The 20,397-nt window shown below is 42.0% G+C and overlaps 1 protein-coding gene across 2 annotated transcripts in view; it reads right to left on the bottom strand.

Moving 5' to 3' along the window:
* Positions 1-20,397, bottom strand: part of LOC117515209 (GRAM domain-containing protein 2A) — a 143,099-nt gene that overhangs the window by 39,468 nt on the left and 83,234 nt on the right. For both annotated transcript variants that reach the window (XM_034175684.1, XM_034175685.1), the window contains exon 4: positions 328-400. In XM_034175684.1, coding sequence (XP_034031575.1) covers positions 328-400 — 73 coding nt within the window. The remainder of the gene's footprint in view (positions 1-327; positions 401-20,397) is intronic.

Below are 20,397 nucleotides of genomic sequence, written 5' to 3'. Positions count from 1 at the left end.
TTATATTTCTCCTCCCCTTTCTGTGACAACCAATCACAGCTGTTATAGGACTGCATCATACCTCGAATTAGGGTGGAGTTTCTGTCCCCTCCTTGCTCAGACTTGCTTACAGACACCTGCTGGATCACTGTCAGTCTAAGATTCCTTGTCAGGTAATTTTAGATGAAGTTTTAGGAGCTCTCTGAGAGGACTTTGAGTTGCTACAGGCCCTGGAGTCCAAACTCTGATAAAGAGTTAGCAAGACCCTCAGGCAGATGATTGGCAGATAACTGAGGTGTAGATGTGTTCTGTCAGTCAGTGACCTTTGACCTCCAAGTCAGGCTGTACCTTTCATCAGGATCTCCTCTTTAGCAACTGCCTGGAAGAGCTTGTGGTACTGAGAGTTGTATTTGCTGACGGTCTGTGAATGCAGCACAAGGAGTACAATCAATAATGGACTGAATCAGTGAAGATAAGATCTGAAATCAAATTTAAAATCACATGACAAACAAAGACAGACCCCAAGAGAGAAAACCCATTTAAAGTCACAGCAGCAGAAGCCTTTGGGTCCAGTGTCTCAGGGGTTAATACGTCTGGGTAAGACCCTTGAATTAAAGCTACAAGAACATCTTGATTGTTTCTTTTCTACACTACTGACGTGGTTACAGACACAAGAATACGAACACGGTGTCACTGTCCAAACGCCGTGTAGGTCCTCGTGTTGCTGCCAAAACAGCCCTGACCCGTCGAGACCCACCATGACAACCCCCCGAGCAAGAACGTAGACAACGGCGGTAAGAAAAACTTCTGAGGAAGAAACCTGAAGCAGAGCAGATAAATGCTGCAGGTGGAACGACCTCAAGTGGACCACTTAGAAATATGACCAGCTGAACATCTGTGGGTCATATTGTTTGAGCCAACAGACAACAAGGGTGACAAGATTCAAGGGTCCAGGGGTATGGCTCGCTGCTAAGCCAGGTCACGGTCCATAAGACGTCTGTCCACTCCTGAGTCCATGAGTGTCCACTTCAGTAAGGCCACATGAAGAGGAGGGAAACCAGAGGGAGGAAATGTGCTCATTCTCACTGTGTTGCATTAATGTGAGATGTTGCACCGGGTTCATGTGTTTCTGCTGTCAGTAATAACATCTGACTGAGATCAGGAGAGTCACTGTGGACCAGCTGGTGGGTTTTGATTGGCTGGTTTGAGTTGGAGTGAGGCGGAGCTTCAGTGTTTGTGTGGACTGAATAGTGGAGATGCTGATAATTAATTACTTAGAAATACATATGGCATATAATGTTATTGATTTCAGACTCTCTAAACTCATGTTCATAGGTTGCTGTGTTTCTGCTGGGGGTTACGTGGGGGCACGTTTGGATCAATATGTTCTTGATATCTGCACAGTGAGTTTCTGTGCTCTTGTGAGGATCATTTGTCTGCACCAAAAGTGTATCTTGTATCTTGCTCAGCGGTTTTCATGATCTTGTGAAAAGATGTAAACAGCAGGCTGCACTTCCACAAACACAAGGCTGTTACATCTTTAAAGTCTGACCCAGTTAGACACATGGACTAAACATGACGTGGCATTTTTTGATCATGTCAGCACACACGTCTTTATCAGATCTGCTTTGATTAAATTCACATGAAATGAATAACAGAGTCTCGTTGATTCAGGTCAGACCCAAAGAACTCAGGGTCAATCAGTTTGGTGCCGGAACCCGCTGGTCTGATCCCGACACTTGACTTAGGGAACATCAAGGACGGAGGACTATATTTTTTTCCAAACAACTGAGGCCTCAAATCAAAGGTGAGCAGAAAACCCTTTGGATCAAAATACAGAATTTCTACATGTTGACTATTTCCAAATTTCTCTTGTTTGGGAAAGAAATAAACTGAATTCTGTCCGGTAACTTAGTCAAAACACTGATTTGATTTTAATTTAAATTCTAAACACTGAGTTTTCATGTGAAGCAGATTATTGCACAAGCTGTTTGTCTTGTTGTGATTTTTATGGAGCCCGACGGTGTGCCAGGGAAAATCAAGTAGTTTTAGTTTTTCCTTAATGGTGTTCCAAGGAAATTTGTTGATTAGTGAATCCTGAAGGGTATTCCAGAGACATTTACTGATTTGTGTAAAACTCGTTGGCCAACAGTGGCGGCTGCAGGATAATTCCTGTGTTGTCACGGTGACCCATTACAGTCCTGTGGGGAAGCTAGGACTGGGAATGGGTAGTCAGCGGGTTTTTTAGGGAGCCCGTAGGACAGTTAAAAAGCATGAGAATTAAAACATACGGTGTCTCTGTAATTGTCCGTGCAGACGGTCAGGCCTCTGTGCTGAAGTTCCACAATTAAAACCCAACATATGGGATTTGCTCCATTCTCATGCTGACCATGACTGTGTGTAATAATAATAATAAATTTTAATAAGTTAATTATTTTCGCGAGTACAAGCGGCCAAGATGAGTTTCCTCCGCAGGGTGGCTGGGGGCGCTCCCTTAGAGATAGGGTGAGGAGCTCGGCCACTCAGGAGGAGCTCGGAGTCGAGCCGCTGCTCCTCCATGTCGAAAGGAGTCAGTTGAGCTGGCTCGAGCAACTTTTCCGGATGCCCCCTGGACGCCTCGCTGGAGAGGTGTTCCGGGCACGTCCCACTGGGAGGAGGCCCCGGGAAAGACCCAGGACACGCTGGAGAGACTACATCTCTCGGCTGGCTTGGAGGAGGTGTGTGTGGATCAGGAGGTCCGGGCGGCTTTGCTTGAGCTGCTGCCCACGCGACCCGACTCTGGATAAAGCGGAAGAAAATGGATGGATGGATGGATAATTATTTTTGCCGACTAATTCACTGTGACAGACAAACAGCTTTTTATGAGGAAAGACTGTAACGAGGATTCAGTTTTATCACTGACGACTTGGACAAATGTCCCGCGGATGTCTGTTGTTTTCAGTTAACACCAATTAAGGGAAACACTGTTTTCTCTCTCTCTCTCCTTCTTTCTTTCAGATTTTGGACATTTCTCTTGAAACTAATTACAGAGATCCCTCACAGGGAATTAGATTCTTCATACACATCTGTAACTGGTATTTTTGTGAATAATTGTGTATTTTTTGTTAATGTGCTAATTTTTTATTTCATCAGGGAAGCCGTCTGTGAAGAAATCACGTGCACGACCAACCGGTCATTAAAGCCTCAAATAGCTCGTATGAGCCACGCAGTGCCGTGCAGCATGACATCATCAGTGCACAAACGCACATTTGGTCCTCCTCTCAGCCCGTCCCACACTTGTTTTCACATGGAGCAGGAAAGAGACGAACAAAGCATCCAGATGAAACACTCCTCTGTGATTCTAGAAGTGATTAGAGGTCCTTTTAGCATCCAAGGTTTGGCAGAAAATGATTAATCTGCTACAAAAGAATTATTTTATATACAGCGTCCAGCGCACAGAGCAGGTGGAAAAGAGGGAAGCCGCTCCAAAAACAGCCACTCAGGTCCTGCGTAGCTGCCAGGCGCACGGATAACGGGCTTTTAGCAGCCTCGTAAGCACCACACACGCCTCTAAAATCCTCGTAGTACCTCATTGCTAAATTTTGAACATCTTGAAATTAGCACCACGCTCAGAGAGGAGCCTCGTTAACTGAATATTCTGCCTCTAAGAGCCACCATTCTCCCACCATAGGTGAAGAAACCCTCTCACAGCAAAAACATAACCACATGCTGCGTGGCTCATTATTCATCCTTCATTATTTGGTGGGACATGAGGGGTATTCCAGCCAACGTGATTAAGCCAAATCCCCGCTTATTTTGACAAGTTGCAACTTTCTAAGTGAGGGTTCCATTCCATCAATCTCACTAACATCAAGTCTCCCTGAGTTACCGTAGTAACTTAAGGCCCCCTGACACCAGCATGCCTTTGATTCACACAACAGCACGACCTGTGTTGTACTGTGTCGTGCTGGAGAGTAAAGTCGTCTTTAAGGGGTCCAGACAGGATGGGACGTCAGAGGGGCGCCAGCTATTGTGCACAGAGAATTTTGAAATGTTCAAAAAATCTTTCACGCACAAATGTCGTGCTGTGTGGCGCGATCTGATCTCCAACACGATGTGCAGCTCAAGTGGATTAAAGAAGTGAACAGAGCGAATGGTGACATCAGCAGATCACATCAGAGTCTGAACAATTATAACAAGAAGTTAAATCTGTTATAAACATATTTTAACAGCTGCACACAAGAAGGAAAGAACGCACAACTGTTTTATCGAGCCATGACAATGTAAACATGACAATTACCTTTATAGACAGCTCCAAATGCTTTCTGTAGTTAGGCGCGTGCGAACAGCTCCGCCTGCAGCCTCCTCTGTGATTCAGGAAGTGATTAGAGCCATTTTCAATGGCCAATTTGCAGAAAAAAAATGATCAATCTGCCACAAAATAATTATTTTATATATGCAGCGTCTAGCACAGAACACGTGGCAGCCGGTAGAACAAAGAACAATGTCCAGCTGTGAACACAGCGGGTGGGATCGTCACGACGACATTTGTGCTATTGTGTTAATCAAAAACATGCTCGTGTCAGTGCACCTTTATACTTCTGAACTATTCTGGTCGATACCAGGCTAACTTTCAGGCTTAGTCTGAGTTGAGTTTGAATCAAAATAAAATTCATTGCCAAGTAAATTTGCACATACAAGGAATTTTATCTGAGGTTATTGGAGCAATAAGATCAAATCAAATCAATTTTATTTATATAGCCCCAAATCACAACAAACAGTTGCCCCAAGGCGCTTTATATTTTAAGGCAAAAGCCATACAATAATTATGTAAAACCCCAACGGTCAAAACGACCCCCTGTGAGCAAGCACTTGGCGACAGTGGGAAGGAAAAACTTCCTTTTAACAAGAAGAAACCTCCAGCAGAACCAGGCTCAGGGAGGGGCAGTCTTCTGCTGGGACTGGTTGGGGCTGAGGGAGAGAACCAGGAAAAAGACATGCTGTGGAGGGGAGCAGAGATCGATCACTAATGATTAAATGCAGAGTGGTGCATACAGAGCAAAAAGAGAAAGAAACACTCAGTGCATCATGGGAACCCCCCAGCAGTCTACGTCTATAGCAGCATAACTAAGGGATGGTTCAGGGTCACCTGATCCAGCCCCAACTATAAGCCTTAGCAAAAAGGAAAGTTTTAAGCCTAATCTTAAAAGTAGAGAGGGTGTCTGTCTCCCTGATCTGAATTGGGAGCTGGTTCCACAGGAGAGGAGCCTGAAAGCTGAAGGCTCTGCCTCCCATTCTACTCTTACAAACCCTAGGAACTACAAGTAAGCCTGCAGTCTGAGAGCGAAGCGCTCTATTGGGGTGATATGGTACTATGAGGTCCCTAAGATAAGATGGGACCTGATTATTCAAAACCTTATAAGTAAGAAGAAGAATTTTAAATTCTATTCTGGAATTAACAGGGAGCCAATGAAGAGAGGCCAATATGGGTGAAATATGCTCTCTCCTAGTCCCCGTCAGTACTCTAGCTGCAGCATTTTGAATTAACTGAAGGCTTTTCAGGGAATGTTTAGGACAACCTGATAATGAATTACAATAGTCCAGCCTAGAGGAAATAAATGCATGAATTAGTTTTTCAGCATCACTCTGAGACAAGACCTTTCTAATTTTAGAGATATTGCGCAAATGCAAAAAAGCAGTCCTACATATTTGCTTAATATGCACATTGAAGGACATATCCTGATCAAAAATGACTCCAAGATTTCTCACAGTATTACTAGAGGTCAGGGTAATGCCATCCAGAGTAAGGATCTGGTTAGACACCATGTTTCTAAGATTTGTGGGGCCAAGTACAATAACTTCAGTTTTATCTGAGTTTAAAAGCAGGAAATTAGAGGTCATCCATGTCTTTATGTCTAAGACAATCCTGCAGTTTAACTAATTGGTGTGTGTCCTCTGGCTTCATGGATAGATAAAGCTGGGTATCATCTGCGTAACAATGAAAATTTAAGCAATACCGTCTAATAATACTGCCTAAGGGAAGCATGTATAAAGTGAATAAAATTGGTCCTAGCACAGAACCTTGTGGAACTCCATAATTAACCTTAGTCTGTAAAGAAGATTCCCCATTTACATGAACAAATTGTAATCTATTAGACAAATATGATTCAAACCACCGCAGCGCAGTGCCTTTAATACCTATGACATGCTCTAATCTCTGTAATAAAATTTTATGGTCAACAGTATCAAAAGCAGCACTGAGGTCTAACAGAACAAGCACAGAGATGAGTCCACTGTCCGAGGCCATAAGAAGATCATTTGTAACCTTCACTAATGCTGTTTCTGTACTATGATGAATTCTAAAACCTGACTGAAACTCTTCAAATAGACCATTCCTCTGCAGATGATCAGTTAGCTGTTTTACAACTACCCTTTCAAGAATTTTTGAGAGAAAAGGAAGGTTGGAGATTGGCCTATAATTAGCTAAGATAGCTGGGTCAAGTGATGGCTTTTTAAGTAATGGTTTAATTACTGCCACCTTAAAAGCCTGTGGTACATAGCCAACTAACAAAGATAGATTGATCATATTTAAGATCGAAGCATTAAATAATGGTAGGGCTTCCTTGAGCAGCCTGGTAGGAATGGGGTCTAATAAACATGTTGATGGTTTGGATGAAGTAACAAATGAAAATAACTCAGACAGAACAATCGGAGAGAAAGAGTCTAACCAAATACAGGCATCACTGAAAGCAGCCAAAGATAATGATACGTCTTTGGGATGGTTATGAGTCATTTTTTCTCTAATAGTCCAGTTGATCTGTGTTCGACCTCATGCACTGCCTGTGAATGACGTGCACCTGGCTGAACCTGTCCTGACTTAGTTTGATTGCGTGAATGTGGCTCGGCCTTTATGGAACCACTTTAGCTTCATCTCATTTGTTAGGCTTATTCAAGTCGGGAGTTTCACATTAAGAGCCACTTGTGAGCTTGCTTCATGGAACGGGCCCCTGGGATGGAGAGGTTTTTGATAAGGAGTATTAGTGACTCTGTTGTTTAACCCTTAACTTATATCTGTAGTCTGACTAATGATTGGGAAGTTTGCTTCAAAAATGAAAATAGCTTCAAGTGATATTGCTGTTCAAATCTGGGGTCAAACATGTCTTTCAAACTACAGACTGATCTCACTGTTATCACAGTTTAACTTTTGTAAAGGGGTAAATGGTTTCAGGGCTAAACACCAAATACTTTATGAACAGTCGTAGGGATTCAGGAAAATTCTATCCACCTTATTAGTGTTAATGGACTGTTGAACAAATAAATGTAATTGGAAAAAAGCAATATGCAGTAGGGATAATTAGATTTTTTTTTAATTTACAGAAAAGCATTTCATACCATAGGCGGCACTTCACTATTAAATAAATTACAGAAGCATGGTATCAGGGGTTGGCACATGGTTTGATAGCTATTTGATCAAGCAAAGCGCCAGTCTCTCAGGAAGTTGTCAGACAAAGATTCCGATGGGAGGGTAGACCACTCACTCAAAGCCTGCCCACAGGCGAATGACGTAACTGACAGGCGTGAAAAAACTCTTGCATGCCCACGAGGGTTCAAGCTTGTCTGATGTAATTGCATGTGATTCAAATGCATATAGTTTTTGAAAAAAATAAAAAGGTACGTTAGTTTTATCACAGACCTTGTACATAACAGATAGTGTGTTCATATTAATAAACTCAGAATATTTGAAGGCTAACATGTGGGGATCTTTTGGGACAGCTTTTGGATATGGTGGAGAAGAAACTATAGACATTCATACAATGGTTTGACTCAAATTATCACTTCATATCAGTAAAACAAAACTTCAGACGTGATGTTAATTTAAATAACTTTTTTAAATAAATTTTAACCATAAGTTAAAACTGTATGCCTCTGGATGACACGAGTGATATTGCAGGCAAGTTAGTATGATGTCAAGAGAAACGGTCTGGGTTTTTTTTTCCCCCTCTCACTTTCTCTCTTCTGGGACCAGCTGTCCTCCGACTGCAGAGGATAGAACCAAAACATTTAATCTTTGATTTCAGACTTCACAAATGTTTGTAGCTGTTAAAGCTTTATTTACTAAGCCTGCAAAAAACAACAAAAAAAAAATTTATTGGACCAAAATTTAGCAGAAGATAATTGGTCTGCTAACAGTTTTCAAAGTTATCTGAAAAGCTAATCCGATAATTACATTAACTTCGATAATTAGTAGTTAGCAGAACTGTGCCCACCACTGGGGGAAACGCGTGTAAAACAAACACTAATTCAATATTGTTATTGCAAAATAAAGTCATAGGAATGGTCAGGAATAAACCTTACCATGTGCCAACTAACCCACAATTTATTTGTTGAAACATTCTGAAATTCATGAGTTGATTATATTAGAATTCAAAGCAAAAAAAACACACTCCTATTCCAACATGTTCCACATCTGTTGAAAATAAAGGACTCCAGTTACAGCTTGAGAGGAACATCATTATTATTTGGTAAAGCAAAGACTGAACTACTACTCATATATATATATATATATATATATATATATATATATATATATATATATATATATATATATATATATATATATATATATATATATATATATATATATATATATATATATATATATAGTGACATCGACGACCTGTGAGCGGCTGGAAACAGTGATGACCAAGCAGAAACCGTCTTTTTTTTATCTCTTTTTATTCTTCAATATCAACAGGAGCCCAGTACTCAAAGCAATTCCAAGGAGTAGCTCAGCCTCCATCAACAGCCGCACCCAAAATGAGCCAGCTGGCATCACTTTTTATCCTCTGCTCCTGATTGGACTGAACCACCTCCTCCATTGCAAATATTTCTCCTTTATCATAAATACAAACATTTTAAACTACCTTTAAACTTCACACACACACACCTAAAACCCTCTACACAAATGCTAAAACATTTTTCAACACCTAAACCTCCAACTACCAATTCCTCCCCCCCCCCATCCCCATCTGATGGCCTCTCCCAAAACCTTTAAATGGGATCCAGGCTTATAAGAAAAGTTTTGCCTGAACTCCCTGGAGAGGGCACCAGACAGGTAAGTAAAGAGACCTTTTCAATCAACTTCATCCTACTCATTTACCCCCATCTGACCCTGAAGTCTCAATATTCTCCTTCACAGGATCTGAAAGACAAAACCCCATTTTACTAAATGCTCCAATTCCCAATCAAGAATCATTTATACCAACTTTAAAATACAAAATATGAACCAAAATGCAAATCAGCAATTCCAAGTGCTATACAATTATTTACTTTACACAATTCATGTGTTGAAGTGCTACTTCATCACATTTCCTTCCCCTTCTCCCAGAAAACCCAATACCTTAGGTCTCAGACACCCGGGATAAACAGTCAGCCACCACATTTGACCTTCCTGGTCTGTACTGAACAGTAAATTCATATGGTTGCAAGGAAAGATACCATCCTGCAATGCGTGTATTGGCATCCCTCATACGTTTCAGCCACTGGAGAGCACCATGATCTGTCTCCAAAATGAAGTGCCGTCCGAGTAGATAGTAACGAAGGGATTCAATGGCCCACTTCATAGCCAAACACTCCCTTTCAATAGTGGAGTACCTTCCCTCTCTCTCCAATAACGTCCGACTCGAACACCACCGGTCTCCTCTCCCCCTCCATCTCCTGGAGAAGACTGCTCCAAGACCCACTCCAGATGCATCAGTCTGCAAAATAAACTGCTTGTTGAAATCTGGACTATGCAAAACTGGTTGAGAGCAGACCGCTTCCTTAAGGTCTTTAAATGCCCTATCACATTCCTCTGTCCAAATGACCTTAGTGGGGGCAGAGGCCTTTGTAAGGTCATTCAACACTGCCGCTCTATCTGCAAACTGCGGGATGAACTTCCTATACCATCCCACCATTCCAATAAAGCCTCTCATCTTCCTTTTCATAGTAGGCACTGGAAAGGATTGAATAGCCTCCATCTTCCCCACCTGAGGCTTTATCTTTCCAAAGCCAATCACAAAACCAAGGTACTCAACTTCTCTCTGAGCCACAGTGCATTTGTGAGGATTAACAGTCAGCCCTGCTGCTTTAATGTGCTTCAGTACTTCCTGAAGGTGAACCACATGATCTTCCCATGACTGACTGTACACCACCACATCATCCAAATATGCTGCAGAAAAGTCTGACATCCTCAAAACAAAATCCATTAGCCGTTGAAATGTTGCCGGCGCCCCCTGAAGGCCAAAAGGCATGACTTTAAACATACATACCAAAAGGTGTCTTAAAGGCTGTCAGTTCCTTTATCTCTGGTGCCAGAGCCACCTGCCAATATCCTTTGCTCAGGTCCAATGTGGTGATATAGTTGGCTCTGCCCACTCTTTCCAGCAGATCATCCACCCTGGGCATTGGATATGGATCAAAGTTGGAAATAGCATTCAAATATCTGAAGTCTATACAAAACCTTAGCGAGCCATCCTTCTTTGGCACCAGAACAATCGGACTACACCATTCACTGCATGAGACCTCAATAATCCCCATTTCCAACATCAACTGAATCTCCTTACGGAGCACTGGCACCAATCTCTCTGGTATCCGGTAACTCCTCTGTCTTACCGGGGCATCTTCCTTAATCCGTATCTTGTGCTGTACAAGCGACGTGAACCCTGGACTCTCCTGAAAGAGTTCTGGATCCAAAAGTGGTTGAATGGCTTCCTGCTTTTTGGTAGACAGATGTGACAGGTCAACTGACCCAGAATCTACAGTGCAAGTTGGAAAGAACTTCTCAGATACCTCTTCATCCTGAACTACCCGAACCAATAAGTGCTGCTGAATAGGTTCTTCACGACTCTGGAATTCTTTCAATAAATTCAAATGAAATTTCTGATGCTTCTTGAGTTTATCAGGCATATACAGTTCATATGTGACTTTACCCACTCGTCTGATGATTTCATAAGGTCCCTGCCATTTTACTAGCAACTTATTCTCACTGGTTGGGAGCAACAACACTTTCTGGCCTGGAGTAAAAACTGTCTCTTGCCTTCTGGTCATACCAGGACTTTTGATGACGTTGGGCTGCTCTCATATTATCATGTGCCAATGCAGCCATCTCCTCCAGTCTCTCCCTCATCTTTACCACATACGCCACCACATTCTCCCCTTCTGGCTTAGGATCCTCCCAATAGTCCTTAAGGAGATCCAAAGGGCCCCTAATCTGGCGCCCATAAAGCAATTCAAAGGGGGAGAACCCAGTTGATGCCTGCGGCACTTCCCGGTAGGCAAATAAAAGATAGGGCAGCCATTGATCCCAATCTGTACCTGTGGTAGAGAAACTTGCGCAGCATGTTTTTAAGGGTCTGATTGTATCTCTCCACCAACCCGTCCATTTGGGGGTGATAAGGCGTGGTCTTAATTCCTTTAACCCGTAATAGTTTGTACACTTTCTGCAAAAGTTTGGACAAAAAATTTGTCCCACAATCTGTCAAGATTTCTCTCACTATTCCTACTCGAGAAAAAAGCTGTAGGAGACAGTTTGCAATATGCTTCGCCTTAACTGACCTGAGGGGAAAGGCTTCTGGGTATCTCGTAGCGTAATCACATATAACCAATATGAAACGATTCCCCGAGGAACTCTTTTGTAAGGGACCCACAATATCCATCCCTATCCTTTCAAAAGGTGTTTCAATAATTGCCATCGATTCTAATTGGGCACGTACAACTCCTTTTCCTGAAGTCAACTGACATTTCTCGCAAGAACTGCAGAATTTAGAAATCTCAGTATACATCCCTGGCCAAACAAATCTTCTACTAATCCTGCTTAAAGTCTTATGGAAGGCCAAGTGTCCTGCCCATGGAACTGAATGACCAAGTTCCATAACCTTATGCCTGAACTGTAATGGGAGAACCAAAGCTTCACCCTTGTCCTTTCTCTGGTACAAGATACCCCCTTTTTTCACATAAACAACATCCTCCAGGCAACTTATCTGGCCCTGTTGGACCCCTTCATTCTCAGTTACTTTAGCCAACCATGGCTTAAGTGTGGGGTCATCTTTCTGCAGTGTACCTACATCTGCAGGAATATCAAAATCAAACAAATCAATTGGTTTAGGAATTTCAATTCCTTTCCCCTGAGAGCCTTTAAATTTGTCCTTCCTTCTCTGCGCCTTCGACTTACGGGCCTTCGCTGGCTGAACTTCAAAGTCCTCTCCAAAAAAAGGCAACTCATTTAACCCTCCTTTTGCACTTTGTGCTCTCGTTACTACATGGCAAGAGTTTACAAGTTCTATGAAACACTCTCCAGTCACTGATGGGCCTGGTGAATCTGAAGATTCTTCTTCTAGACCCCCAGACTCTCCTTCACCAACTAACAGATCAGACTGCTTACCCTCAAACTGATAGATAAGGTCTAAAAGAGTTGGGATATCATTACCCAATATCACTGAATATGGCAGAGTAGGTACCACCGCAACAGGCAAAAGATAAGTTTGACCCCCCACAGTTAAATATACCTCAGCCGTGGGGTAATTATGCTCATCTCCATGAACAACTAATTCTTGTTCCCCCCTGACTCAACTTTTCTCCCACAATCAGACTAGCATTTACTAACGTCTGAAAATATCCTGTATCCAGTAAAGCTTCCCTCCGCTGACCGTTCACTAAAACTGGTACAATGCAACCTTTCTGTTCCACAGTCTCTACAGTACTAGACCTGGGGACTGAACAAAGTGAAGGCTTAGCCTTAAGAGCTGGACAAAAGTGCTGAATGTGGCCCAAACCATTACAGTAGTAACATCTTACATCCTGCTTAGAAGACTTAAAAGATGAATTTTTAACATAATTAGAGGGCTGAGCAATGGGCTGCCTACTGCTTGAAAAATTTCAAACCTGATGTTGACCAGCGCCATAATCACCCCCAATAGACTTACTGCGATAAGCCTGGTAAGTCTCCCAGCCAAAATTAGCACTCTTATTCCCCCTCCTGGCTGATGTGAAGACTTCTGCAAGGCGAGCCACTTCTTCTGCTGTTTTTGGATCATGCTCACGAATCCAAATCTCCAACTCCGGATGGACCATCCTTAAGAACTGCTGCAAGATTATCTGCTCACATATCTTTGACAGTTAATTTTTCGGGTTTGATCCATTTTAAAAACATCTCTTTCAATCGTACATAAAGCTCACGTGGTGTCTCTCCTTGCTCAATCTTCAATGACCGGAAACGACGCCGGTAAGTATCAGCAGTTATTTCATATTTAGCTAAGATTGCCTCTTTCACTTTATCATAGTCCTCAGTATCTGAAACATCCATAAGAATGTAGGCCATGCGTGCTTTACCTGTCAACAGAGGTATCAACCGGATAGCCCATTCCTCTCTGGGCCACCGACACCTGGGCCATTCTCTCAAATGTCACAAGAAAATGTTCAATATCATCATCTGCTGTTAAAGGCAGTAGCCTAGGTTCATTCTGAGGCCTGAAAACACGGCCTACCTGACTGACTCCTCCATCTGATACATCATCACCATCACTTGCAACTGTGCGGGGCCGAACTATAGAAGGGTCAGGTCTGTCCTCTTCAAGCAAATTAACATGCTGCTGAATTTGCTGAAATTGGTGCTGCATCCCTTTCCATCTTTGCTCCTTGACGTGACAACTCCTTTTCCATTTTCTGGTCTCTGGCTGCTTGTGTCTTCAGCAGAGATTTCACCAAGTCTGTCAGCTCCTCCAATTTCCCTTCAGGGATAGGTGCCGCCATGGCTCCTTGATCAGCCGAGGTAGCACCTCCCTCATCAGGTTCGCCTTCTTGGCCTGGTTTCTTTGAGCCTCTGGTCATCGTACCTTCACTGTTGCGTAGCCCCCACTTCTGACATCGACGACCTGTGAGCGGCTGGAAACAGTGATGACCAAGCAGAAACCGTCTTTTTTTTATCTCTTTTTATTCTTCAATATCAACAGGAGCCCAGTACTCAAAGCAATTCCAAGGAGTAGCTCAGCCTCCATCAACAGCCGCACCCAAAATGAGCCAGCTGGCACCACTTTTTATCCTCTGCTCCTGATTGGACTGAACCACCTCCTCCATTGCAAATGTTTCTCCTTTATCATAAATACAAACATTTTAAAACTACCTTTAAACTTCACACACCCACACACACACACACACACACACCTAAAACCCTCTACACAAATGCTAAAACATTTTTCAACACCTAAACCTCCAACTACCAATTTCCCCCCCCCATCCCCATCTGATGGCCTCTCCCAAAACCTTTAAATGGGATCCAGGCTTATAAGAAAAGTTTTGCCTGAACTCCCTGGAGAGGGCACCAGACAGGTAAGTAAAGAGACCTTTTCAATCAACTTCATCCTACTCATTTACCCCCATCTGACCCTGAAGTCTCAATATTCTCCTTCACAGGATCTGAAAGACAAAACCCCATTTTACTAAATGCTCCAATTCCCAATCAAGAATCATTTATACCAACTTTAAAATACAAAATATGAACCCAAATGCAAATCAGCAATTCCAAGTGCTATACAATTATTTACTTTACACAATTCATGTGATGAAGTGCTACTTCATCACACACATATATATATATATATATATATATATATATATATATATATCACTGTAAAAGGAGTAAACATTTGGAAATATTGAATTATGCTGAACTCTAGTCGACTTCAAAAGAAGTTATTAAACCCAAATATCATCTCTTTACAGTATGGAAGATTAAGTCTACTGAACCTGTATTAATATTTTTGGATTATGTCTATTACTCATTTGTATGTGCTGAAGAAATTTAGGTTAATTAATTACCTTGAAATCTCTGTGCTTCATTCCTGTTGTGTTCCTCGTGGTGAGTATAATTTAAGGTATTGAAATTGGATTGAGTCAACCGTCTGTTGGGGTACATGATAACCAAAAAATGTAGATAGATTTAATTATATCCATTTCAATGTGCCAAGATTGAAGACACTGTGACTGGACTAAATGAACTAGAAGTTACACTGATGGATCACCAAAACAGATTGGCTTTGGATTTCTTCATAGCCAAAAGGGTGGGGTGGGGGGTGTATGCCACATGTTTGGCCACAGACTGCTGTGTATTTATCCCAAAACAATACTGCACCTGACGGTTCTGGAACCAGAGCCCTGACTGGACTAAAGACACTCTCTGAGGAATTGGCTGAATATTCTGCAATCAATAACATAATAGCTGACTGTTTTTTTTTTTACTTTTATTAAAACAATTCCTTGACAGATAGTGACACACTCACAAAAACTGAATTACACTTGCCATTTGTTATTATAGACATGGTTTTAAAAAAAAGGGAGAGAAATAGCAAAAAAAAAAAAAAAAAAAAAAGAGAATAAATAGGCATTGGTGCACTCTAAATTCCCAAAATCTCAAAGTAGGTGATTACAGATGACCATTTCCTTAAGTATGTCTCTCTCTTAAGTCTTAGTATTGAAGTGATGTCTTCCATACAGTTCACAGATCCCAGTCTTTGAGTCCATTGTTCCAGTGTCGGTGGAAATGGTTTGAGCCAGTTAATGGTGATGATTTTATGTGCTATTAACACAAGCGCTCTTAGCATGTATGTTTTGTCCTTATCCAAAACACCAGGTGTTGTACCAAGCAACATAACCAGTGAAATATTAACTGGTGTATTAAGATCCAAAATCTTTATTTCTTTAGTCACCTGTTCCCAATAAACAATTAGCATTGGACACTCCCAAAAAATGTGAGAAATCACCAGTTTGTCCACCCTTTCGCCAGCAGAGGGCACTGGTGTTGTTGTTAAAGCTGGCCAAAACAGTAGGTGTCTTAAAAAAATCTAAATCTTAATTTCCATCTGAATTCTCTCCAGTTTGGACTGCTTAAACATTTGTGCCAATCTTCCCATGATTTCTCCCAGTCTGTATCCTCTATTATAGTGTTGAGCTCCAATTCCCATTTATTGTTCATATCTAATGTACTGTTGTCTAGCTCAATACGTATGAGTTTGTATAAAACTTGTATTATTTTCTTCTGTATTTTTTTTGTCTTATACAACCTCTATCCAAAATTGTTCAAAATCTGTTGGGTGGGCTTTGATTTGTTCAAATTCTTTGTGCTTCTTAAGATAATGACGTATTTGAAAGAATCTGAAAAGATTACTTGGAATATTGAATTCTCGTTGTATCTGGAGCGCCTTGGGGCAACTGTTGTGATTTGGCGCTATATAAAAAAATTGATTGATTGATTGATATCTGGGAGAATGATTTAAGGGTTGTTCCTGAAAACAGTTGACCTGTCACTTTTAGTCCTCTGTCTGCCCATTTACTAAAGCCACCATCTTGTCTCGCAGGCAAAAAATCTGCTGTATTTGTTATTTCTAAAGCTCTAGACAAAACTAAGGGTAATTTAAATTGTTTCCAAACTTTCTCCCACACACCTGAAGTAAATGTGATCCATTCATTCAGAATTTTAAGTTTCTTCCATTGTTTTCTCTCCATAAATAAGAGCGCTGATATTGGCCTATCTGAAACTGAACTCTGCTCTAACTGAACCCATCTTGTGTCAGTATCTGATTTACACCATGTGACCACAGCTTTTAGCTGAACAGCCCAAAAATAACTTTTAAGATGTGGAAGGGCTAGGCCACCCTTACCTTTTGCAAGGAAATTAAACACAAAAATAGAACATGAACGTGAACATGACTCCCAAAATACCGACTAATTTGTTTAAACCAACATAATGGAATCACACTACGCGGTCCAACATAAAATAGTCTCCGGTGTCCTTCAGGCAGAGCGACGTGGCCCGAGTATCGCTCTGGGAAAATAGCACAAAGTGCGCTCAAAGTCACAAACCAAAGTAATAAATAGAATTTCCCTTGGTGAGAGAGAAAACTGAGAGACATTGTCAAAAAGTGATTAATGGCCCTGTCAGCCAATCAGAATCGACTACATCACTTAGCCCCGCCCCTAATCCCGCCCCTTATGACATCACAGCCAATCAGAATCGATTACGTCACTATGTCCCGCCTCTAACCCCTACCCCTAGTCCCGCCTCCAAGCCCCGCCCCTGACTCCTCCCCTAGCCCCACCCCCAAGCTCCTCCCCTAACCCCGCCCCAAGCGCCGCCTCCAAACACTACCTCCCCTCCCACCCGGGTCTAATATTTTAATGTCATTTTATTTCATGAATTAAAGAACGATTAAAAAAATACCTAGATCTTTTTAATGTATTAAAGAATTACTAATTCTGAAATAATTAAACATAAATCAGTGTCTATTATTTAATACCCCTTTAATATTTTTAATTCTTAAATTAAAGCGCGTCCTTTTATGGTTTTTAATGCCTCAATTAAAGAAGGAATAAAAAATACCGTATCTTATGCATAATTATGGGAGGTTTTCTTCAATTTAGTGATTAAACACGAATATTTTAATACGCCTTTAATATTTTTTTAATTCTTAAATTAATGCGTTTCCTTTTCTGTTTTTTAATTCTTAAATTAAAGAAGGGTTAAAAATAACCGTCTCTCGGCTGCAACAGCTGTCTTGCAGCAAGACGGTCAAATACCCACGCATAGAGCTCCTCACGGAAACATGACCCCACGGCTGTAATACCTGTTGCAGACGCTAGCTGTGTGTTTCAGAGGTGTGTGTGTGTGTGTGTGTGTGTGTGTGCGCAGCGGGGGTGTCACGCCGGATGGTCTTTTATAACATAGTAGAGAAGCTTGAATCTTTGGTTGAAGCTTGAATGTTTTATTACATCCGATTTCCTGATGACGAGGTCGTTCGCTGGGCTTGTTTGAAGACGGAAAAACAAAGTCCCTTCTCAGTCACGCCAGATGCAGTTTCTTTTAAGATATTACCCGATCGATCAGGGGTTGCGGGACACCCGCTGATCGGAGATGCCGCCCGAGGTGATGAAGCCGGAAAAAACAAAGTTTCTTCTCAGTCACGTCCGTGGGAAGGAGTCACCGCTCATTTCCACTACGACCGGTGAAGAGTGAAGGCGCCTGGACCCCGCGATGGGTATAAAATAGAATTAATTTGCAAAAAAAAAAAAAAAATAAAATAAAATCCTGAAAAACCATGTTGTTTAATTAAGTTTTCTTGTCTTCGAGCAGAGTGCGAAAACCGCATCAGCTTTCAGGGTAAGTGATTTAAGTAATCTTTTTTGATAGAAATGACTGTTTTTAAATGATGCACGCCGTCTGAAATTGTGTCTTTTTTAGACAAAACCACGCAGACGGTCCAGAGTGCGTTCGGACCCGGCCTCGGTAATATATTTGAAATATTACAGAATATCTGCTTGCGAGGGTGCTGCTTTTTATTTATTTATTTATGTTAATTCTAGAAATCAAGTCAGAGCCCCCTGAAGAAGTTCGAAGGCTGGAAGCCCCGACTTCACCATGCAGAAGTAAGTACAGCGACCGAAATTAAATCACGGTCAAAACTCTGGAATAACCCGATTTTTTTCTGTTACAGCCCGTGGAGAAGTGGGTCAGCGGCAGAGAACCGTAAAACGATCCACGGATTTACACGGTAAGGAGTCGGAGTTTATGTATTTATTTATTTTGAAATATTTAATAACTAACGATTCTCTTTTTTTCAGCACGCGGTGGAGGAAGACCGTCTATTTTCCACCGAGACGCAAGGCTCGAAGATATTCTGAGCTGGGATTAACCTCATCTCGCAACTTTTTTGAAAATGTGTATTCTGTTTTTTTTTTTTCTTATTCCGATGGAACGGGAGAATTCATTTTGAAGAGGTATATTAATTGATTTTGAAGAGGTATATTAATTGATTTTCTTGAGGTAGATTCATCCTGGTACGGCTTTTAAAAGATGGAAGGAGAGAATTCAGGTCGGGAAAATAACTTCGGACGTGTATTGGATTTAAACGCTTCAATAATTGACTCAGGGGGGAGCGCTCCTGGAACAGCTGGTCCATTACCCGAGGCGTTAAATTCACCGCCTCGAAATAACATCGAGTCCGGAGAGAGACTTTTAAGCCGTGTTCGTTTAACACCGCTAAATGATGCTCTTAACAATTTGGCGGCTGAACGAGAATCGGAAGAAATTAATCCCCTACATCATTTCTGCGATTAACGCTATAAATTCGACGGTCCAGTCTGATACTGAAGAGCCCCCTGGCCCCCCGCACACCCCACCTCCAGACGAGTCCGGTCCCGCGGCATTGAACCAGGTGTGTCTGACTCCTCTAAATAACACCGTAAACCTCCTCGCATGTGAAGTTAATCCTCACGTCCAATCCACGGTGGATGAATTAAATCAAATGCCTAACGACACGCGCGTTTTTTTCACCTTTAAGAAGTCCCTCCCCGCGCAATGTGCACGGAGAAGAGATTTTAAACAGAGCTCGTTTAACCCCGATAAACGCGGCGATCTCTGTTTTGATGGAAGGCGGGGATGATGCACGACCGGGGTCCAGCCGACACTCTCCCATGACGGGTGGTGGGGCTGCTAACGTCATCAGGAGACCTGCTTTTAACAATATCGAAATCAGGCAGCCTCTAAATTTCCAGCGCGTCGACGAAATTCCCGACTACGCGGAATTTTATCGTAACGTCGTAGGGACTCTTCAGAACTCGGTCAAAAAGGCTTTAACACACGCCAGGGCCGGGGACTTTATCCAAATGGAGATTCGTGGGGACTCAGTCTACAACGAGGCCACTTTGATCAGCTCATATAACGACGCGGGCGATGTGACGGGCTTCGAGAATCTGCTAGAATGATTGATACAATCGAATTCCAACGTTTTATCTGACGAGTCTCTGGAATTAGTGGTCCAAGTCATCCGCAACCAGAACGGCGCGGGGAAGCGCAGAATAGATGACCTCCTCCATCACGAGGTTCTGAGGAAAAAATCCAAATGCCTTAATATCGTGTATAATCCTGACAACAGTTTATGTTTCGCGATAAACCTCGTTCAGTTATTGAATCCTCATCTGACTACGCACGAGGCGGAGCAGCGCGGGCTGGCGTTACAAATTAGCGTCGGATTATCGGCTGCTACGCCGGTATCTTTAGAGCAGGTGGGAAAATTTGAAAACGTTCTGGGTTGTAAAATTGTGGTGTTTTTCAGAGCGGAAGGGGAGAGAAAGCTGACAAAATTCCAGACAGGAATACCGGCGCTGCAGAAAACTCTTTTCGTTTTTCTGTTTAATAATCATTTTTACGGAATCACCGATTTAAAGAGATTTTTGGGAGTGAAATATGTATGTAAGTTTTGCTTTGAGGGGTACAATAACCACGCCTCCCATAATTGTCCGTCATATTGTAAAATTTGTGAATCCACGCAGTGTTACGAGAAAAATAACCCTGTATTCTGCAGCGAATGTAACAAGAAGTGTCGCTCGCCCGCCTGTTACAGCCTGCATAAA

Source organism: Thalassophryne amazonica, chromosome 8 (genome assembly GCF_902500255.1).
Source record: "Thalassophryne amazonica chromosome 8, fThaAma1.1, whole genome shotgun sequence".
Lineage (NCBI taxonomy): Eukaryota > Metazoa > Chordata > Actinopteri > Batrachoidiformes > Batrachoididae > Thalassophryne > Thalassophryne amazonica.
This window is presented reverse-complemented; position numbering and strand designations above follow the sequence as displayed.